Here is a 7,178-nt window from a genome sequence, read left to right as displayed (position 1 = left end):
TGGATTTGAACTCAGTTCTTTTGAACACAAGCCCTGTGGTTTTCCACATATACTAGAGGATTCATACCATTGACAAGAAGGCCATCAATTTTAAAATAGTCAAAGGCTGAGTGTTATGGGCAGAAAAATCATGACATTAATAAGTTGAAGTCCTAAGCCCAGTATCTTAGGATGAGACTGTATTTGGAGATAGGGTCTTTAAAGAAGTAATTTAGTGAAAATGAGGACACTAGGGTGGGCTCTAATCCAACACACCTGATATCTTAATAAGAAGAGGAAATTGGGACACAGACACACACAGAAAGAAGCTCTCTGCAAGCCCCAGGGAGAGACCTCAGAAGGAACTAGCCCTGCTGAGCTGTTGGTCTGTGATTCCAGCCTCCAGAACTGCGAGAAAATAATTCCTCACTTGTGTCTCTTGATCTCTGCGGACTCGCTGTTGGTGACTTTTTGTTCCTGAGGCTTGTGAACACTCAGGAAAGTCTCCTGGAGCTCCATTTCCTCTCTTGAGATGGGGCTCGCTCCAGCAGGGGCTGGGCAGTCTGAAGGGTAGTCTGTCCTGACCTGGTGCTGATGCGCCTGAGTGGAAGGAAGAGAAGAGATTCAGAGCCGGGCAACAGGGTCTGGGAGAGGGCAGCCAAGACCAGAATGGGAGTGAGACAGATGGAACTTTGACCTTTTACCCATTCGATTATTCAAAAATAGTTGATAATTGAGATTGCCCCATCCTTAGTGAATGTTTATATTAATCACATTGTATTCTAAAAAAATGAGAGGAGAGGATAGTATTATCCTATTCATCTTACAAATGGCAAAACTAATGCTAAGAGAGATTACGTGCATTGCCCTGAAGACACACGTCTCTCTACATGCACCCCTGAGCCAGTACTCACACCCAGCTCTTTCTCGCTATAGCGCCATCCTCTGTTGGGGCCGTGTGCCAGGTGCCGTGTGTACAGTGATGAAGAAAGCAGACTCAGCCCCTGACACCATACAGATGATGGTTTCCTAGGAGAAGCAGTTACTAAACAAATATAAAAGAAATACAATTCAAGTTCTCAATTTGAGACAGGAGAGATTTTGAAACAAAGCAGGGGCAAGGGGGCACACCCAGTTTTCAGACAGGCTCTAGAAGATGGACAGATAGCTAGAAGATAGCAGGTTCTGAAGGAAAGATGGTAACAGACACCTTGCCCATAGCTGCTCCCTGCCCTCCACACCCTCAGGCTACAGACTCATGAAACAGAAACCCTCAAACAGCAGCTCAGAGAGGCAAAGACAAACAGTTCTCAGATCAGGAGGAAAGGGCTTTGCTGTTGAAGAGCAAATAGAAGAGAGGGAGAAGGCTGCCCAGAGTGAGCAAGATGAAAGCCAACGACGGATCAGCTGTGCTAATCTACTGCAGCCAAAACACGAGAAAGAAAGAATCGCGTCTGTGAATAATCACGGCTACAGTATTAGCGTATGGATGAAACTCACCCATCAAAAGACAGACAGAGATTTTAATGGAAACAAGATGGTTATTTAGTGATTTATTCCAGAAATATTTACTGAGTACCTGCTGTGAGTTGTGAATCAGGCATTCCTCTAGGCCCTGGGGATGCAACAGGGAAGAAAATAACATCAACAAACCACCCTTGGGACTCACTCGCTGGAAAGGGAAGGGTTCTGACACGTGGTAATGAGTCCTGTGCTCAGTATGCCCAGGTGCTGTTTTAAGTACTGCTCACAACTACTCGGTGACACAGGGTCTCCTCATATCCCCCTGTCACAGAAAATAAACAAAGGTCAGAGAGGGCACCTCATTCATTCAGGGTCACACAGCTCGTCAGTAGGGAAAGGAGGCTTAGATGTAGGCAGTCTGGCTCCAGAGCTTTGAACCACTGGGCTCGACTGACTACAAGAGACAGTCATTAAAAAAAAGTTCACTGAAACTTTGAAAGCAAAGTAATGGAAAAGATACATCCTGATTCCTGGCATCCACGATTCCATCCCCAGGATTCCTGATGGGGGCTTAGCACACCCTGAGGACTCCATTCCCAAGATGGACCAAGGAGAAACAGGACAGGGAACTAAGTAAACTGAATTTTAAAAAAATGATTTTCTGTCTCCTTGTTCTACCAGTTATTGAGAAAGGATTTTTGAAATAATCAACTATGGTTGTGGGCGTGTCTATTTCTCCTTGCAGCTCTGTCAGTTTTGGTTCATTTGTTTTGATGGATGATGCTCTGTTGTTGGCGGCATACATGTTTAAGATTTTTACATCTTTTAATGAAGTGATACAGCCAGCTATACAGAGTACATGTTGCAGATTCCATTTCTACAAAGTTCCAGAATGGGTAAAACTAATCTTTAGTGACAGAAATCAGTGATTGCTGGGAAGGGGGCATAGACTGGGAAGGGGAACAGGGGAATTTTGGGAGTGATGGAAATGTCCCTCATCTTGATTGTGGACATGGTTACAGGGTGTACACATTTGTCAAAATTCATGTAACTTACACTTAAATGGGTGCATTTTATTCTGCGTAAAGTATACTTCCATAGATTCAGTATTGATAATTAAATAAACTTGCCAGTAGATTTGAAAAGTGCAGAATGGGGTGATGAATTGCGACTGTGGGGTTCTTGGCTCTCTGCCCTAGGGCCCATGTCTTCCACTTTCCTTGGACCTAGTGGGTCTGACACAGACTGCGTTTGGGTCATTACTTTTCCCCAGTAACCAACACCAGAAGGAAAGGCTATCATTTCCAGGGGAAAATGATAATCACATCATGAGGCATAAATACCCCCTGAAAAACAAGTGGACTACGTACTTATCCCACCAGAAGTAGAGCCATCAGAGCAGGTGAGTCGATAATTTAAAATGACCACACGTGGAATTCCGGGAGTGTTGGATGTAAACATGGAAATGCCCAAGGGCCGTTCCCAAGGGGCAAAAACCAGGGATAATGTTGAATGCAGCTCAAATCCCCTCACTCACCCCAGAGCCTGAGCCCTCGACTGAGTTCACGTCCTCTGTGCTCTGCACTGGCTGCGCTGCCTTCTTCCTGCAGATCTTCACTCTAAGGGAACAGCCCCGGGCATTTCAGCCTGGTTATTTGGGGCCTCGAGTAGGCAGGCCACCCCCTACTCCTTGTGAAGACCTGGGAAGTGCTGAACGAGGTAGGAGGAGGTGGGGTCAGTCTCCAGATGCTCCCCCAACCGAAGAGCTGGAGCAGAGGCTGGGAATAGACCCCATGCTTGGCCCTGTTGGTTACAGTCTGATTCGTGCCACCGCTCAGCCTCCCTTCCCCGGCTCCTGGCTTTCCAACCAGTCCAGTTCCTCCAGCTCAGGCTTTTTGACATTCTGAGACCTTATGCCCTTCCCACCCCAGGCCTCTCCCTCAGTCCCTGGAGCCCACTCTCACCTGAAGATGAGAAAAAGGCAGAGAGAAAGCAGGGCCACGATGCCAGCTCCCCCGACTGCTCCCAGGACCCCCTCAGCCCTGGGTTCTGGTTTACCTGCAGATAATTTGACTTTAGGGTGAACTCCAACCCCCTACGCATAGCATCCTCCCAACTGGCCACTTCTCTCTCTGTCTGTTCCCTGAGTGTACCCAGTCCTCAAACAGGACTCAGTTGCTCTGCATTCCATTGTGCTGTAGACCCTGGACCAGCCCCTTTTCCTGGCCACAGGGTTGAGGATCTTACACCCTCAGCCACTCTGGTCCAGGCCTTGAGGTGCCTCTGCTCCAAGCTCCATCTCTCTGGGGCTGTTATGGGTTAAATTGCTTCCCCTTCAAAATTTAAATACTGAAATCCGTCCCCCTCACTGTATCCTGGCCACATACCTCAGAATATGACCTTATTTGGAGACTGGATCTTTATAGTGGTAATGGTAAAATGAGGTCATTAGGTTGGGCCCTTATCCAATATAACTTGTGTCCTCATTAAAAAGGGGGAATTTGCACCCAGACAGGGAGAACGCCTTGTGAAGAGGAAGACAGAGATTGGGGTGATGTTTCTTTGTGAAAAGGAAAAACAAATATTGTCAGCAAACCATTAGAAGCTGAGAGAGAGGCCTGGAACAGAGTCTCACAGCCTCAGAGGGAACCAGCCCTGCTGACCCCTTGATCTCAGGCTTCTGGCCTCCAGAAATGTGACATGATAAATCTCCATTGTTTAACCTCCTGTCTGAGGTACTTTGTTAGTGCAGCCCTAGGAAACTAAACAAGGTCCTAGGGTCCTCACTCCCCAGGTGTCACCCCTCGGCAGAACCCTGACCTGGCAGGAGCAGGATAGCGGTGCTCCGGGCCCCGTGGACATTCCTGGCCTCGCAGCTGACTCTGAGGCTGGAGCTGAGCTCCCAGCTGAGACTCAAGGAGCTGTTGGCCCAGGGCCCGGAGGAGCTGGAGGTGATGGTGAAGGAGGCGTTGCTGCTGTTCCCCTCCAGCAGACGCTCCCCCAGCCGCCAGCGCACGGAGGGGGCCGGCTGGGCTCGGGAGGAGCAGCCACAGTGCAGATCCTCATCCTCCCAGGAGCAGGAGGGTCCCAGCAGCTGTGGGGGGTCTGTGGGGAGGGATGAGAAGGTCAGCAGTGCCGCTCTCCTCCCCAGGACCCAGCTTTCCTGCCCCAGGGGTCCCCACACTCACAGAGCACAGAGAGGCTCACAGAGACAGTTTGGGAGCCCAGCGGGTGCCGAGCAAGGCAGGTGAAGTCTCCTCCCGTAGTCCCTGTTCGAGGCAGCTCCAGGACGGCGCTGGTGGAGATGGGGGTGGCGTTCAGGGCTGGGGATCCCCAGAACCAGCTCAGCTGTGCAAGGGGGTTGCTGTCAGCGACACAGAGCAGCCGCACAGCCTGGCCCTCCAGGATGGGAAGGGCTGAAGAGTTATGCAGGATCATGAGGGCTTTGGGGAGAGAGATGCAGAGAGAGAGACAAAGACAGAGATGGGGTGGGTGAAGCTGGCATCTCTCTCCACGCTAACTCTGAGGAGGGGACCAGAGGAGACCGGGCCTCAGGCCTTCAGAAGATGCCTAGACGACTTCCCTGGAGCTGCTCAGAGTGTCGGGCAGATGAAGGACAGAGGGCTCAGGACAGGGATGGAGGAAACAGCTAATGGGTCATGAGGGGCCTACAGAAGAAGGAGGAGATAAAACATCAGAGAGGAGGGTGAAGCTAGAGGGATGTGATGGCTTCCTTTGGATTTGGCCAGAAAAACTGTGGGTGAGCCAATGATTAACCTCAGGGAGTTGGGATTTGTAGGGCTTTACCCCGTGCTCTCCCCATGTCTGACCTCAGTAGCTGGCTTCTCACTTTTCTCTCACTTGGTCCCCGGCCAACTGTAGCACTAGATCCAGCTAGACCCTACGTCCATCCCAGCTCTGGAGAGAAGAGGTTCTTTCCTACCTGTGCTGTTTCCTTGGGAGATGCTGATGGCCATGTTCTGTGGAGCATCTGGGACAGAAGGATGTAGCAGCCTCAACATCCATGGCGACAGATGGATTGGGCATTTTCCCTTAGGAGTCACGGAAACAGGTAAAGGGGGCTCCCTTCCTGTTGGACTAGCAGGACCCCAACATCAAGCCCTGCCCCAGCTCTGCCCTGGCCCCACCCCCTCAGGGACCAGCCACCCTGGCCCAGCACTCACAGGTGACATTGAGCTGGATGTTCCTTTCCACAGTCACACCAGCTGCAAGGAACTTCACCTGACAGGTGACGCTGGTGCCGTGGTCCTGAGGCCGTGGAGTGAGGGTGAGCACCGAGGAGAGGCGGGCCCTGGGGCCCAGGGAGGTGAGGGCAGCTGATGTCCAGGAGAAGGCAGGAGCAGTGCCTTGCTCACAGGCCCAGGGCACAGAGCAAGTCAGGTTCCTGGGTCGGCCGGACTCCAGGGGCCCCAAGATATGGATGTGGGGCCTGTGGGTCAGGGCTGGAGAGGAGACAGAGGAGGTTGGGTCCCCTCAGCATGTTTTCAGCCTGCTCCAGGGTCTTTTCATGACTCTCCCCACCCCACGCCACCCACAGGAGGGACAGAACCTTCACTTTTCTCTTTCAGGTTCCCCACACTCTGGGGCTTTTCCCTGGGCCCCTACCATACCTGTCACATTCAGAGAGAACATCTTATCTAGATATGAGTGTCCCCTGAAGGAGTCCTCCATACGAAAGAAGTAAGTCCCACTGTCCCCTAGGTTGACGTCTCTGATACTCAGGGAGCAGTTCTGGGCATGGGGGTCTCCCAGGAGGAAGAACCGGCCATGGGTGCTCTCGTGCAGCTTCTGGTTTGGTTTGTTAGTGGCCACCAAAGGATCTTGGTGTCCATCCATCCCTTTCCGGAACCAAAACACGTAAAGCGTTCCAAAGGCAGTCCAGGGATAGGAAAAATTGCAGGGCACGAGGACACACAGGCCCTCCTGCACTGTCACGGACTCTGGTAGCTCCAGCCAGTAACTCTGACCTTGAGCCATGGGCACTGGGGAGAGAGAGAAACACAAATTGGAGCTCCAGAGCTTCCCCAGAGTGGGGTTCCCTCTCCCCTTGACCACTTACCTCCCCACAGCATGGGCAGCAACAGCAGCAGCTGCAGCGACATCCTGTCCTCATGCCCTGGTTTGATCTGCCTTCCAGGGTCCCTCTGAGAGAGAAGAGAAAGTCGCAGATGTGAGAGGGCAGAGGAAGCTTAGAGGGGAAGCCTGTGGTAAGAACAAATGGCCAAAAGCCCAGAAGAGAAACTTCAGACTCCCTGAGTCAGCTGTGACTGTCCCCTTTAAGATCACCCAGGCCCGTTTCTGCATGTGACAGATGAACCCTGAAGCTCAGAGAGGCAAGGGGCTTGCCCAAGTAAGGCAGCAAGGAAGGATGAGAGCCACCAAGTCCTGCTTCCTGGGCTCATGCACAATTGAATGTGCTGGAGAAGCAGGTCCCAGCTGGCCAGCTCCCAGAGAGTCAAGAGTGCATGGAGGGCAGCTTCTCTGTGAGGACAGCCAGGGAAAGTCTTTCTATTTGCTTGTGATTGGGCCTGAAAAATCACATATACGTTTTTAGCTATAGGCTGAACTCCTCTGAGGGTTCTATCCACAGACCCAGCACCTCCTAGAATGGTCACCTATCATGTAGGGCTGGGGTCATGACCTTGGGACCCTAACATCTGGGTGACTACTTAGGAATGGAGGGAAGGCTTGTGCTCCAGGTGGGGAAAGAAGCA

The 7,178-nt window shown here is 51.5% G+C and overlaps 1 protein-coding gene across 9 annotated transcripts; it reads right to left on the bottom strand.

The window, feature by feature from the left end:
* On the bottom strand, nt 1-6,738 carry LOC111775414 (sialic acid-binding Ig-like lectin 5). 9 transcript variants are annotated; one of them, XR_011421965.1, is made up of 11 exons: nt 6,524-6,738; nt 6,075-6,446; nt 5,628-5,906; nt 5,387-5,495; nt 4,632-4,738; nt 4,264-4,548; nt 3,408-3,501; nt 2,981-3,062; nt 1,559-1,594; nt 894-1,024; nt 1-579 (listed from the first exon to the last, which is right to left on the bottom strand). XR_011421965.1 is itself a non-coding variant. In XM_070223217.1 (11 exons), exons 1-10 carry the CDS (start codon nt 6,564-6,566, stop codon nt 910-912), a joined length of 1,506 nt encoding a protein of 501 aa, XP_070079318.1. In that variant the 5' UTR covers nt 6,567-6,738; the 3' UTR covers nt 1-579; nt 894-909. The 9 variants fall into 9 exon arrangements, 5 of the variants coding, with proteins under 5 accessions (XP_070079318.1, XP_070079316.1, XP_070079317.1 ...); XR_011421963.1 differs by having other exon boundaries at nt 896-1,024; nt 4,632-4,886; nt 5,387-5,434; XM_070223217.1 differs by having other exon boundaries at nt 894-1,008.
* Nucleotides 6,739-7,178: the final 440 nt, after the last annotated feature.

This window comes from Equus caballus, chromosome 10, assembly GCF_041296265.1.
Source record: "Equus caballus isolate H_3958 breed thoroughbred chromosome 10, TB-T2T, whole genome shotgun sequence".
NCBI lineage: Eukaryota > Metazoa > Chordata > Mammalia > Perissodactyla > Equidae > Equus > Equus caballus.
Note: the sequence above shows the minus strand (reverse complement) of the source record. Positions and strands in the feature narration are given on the sequence as shown.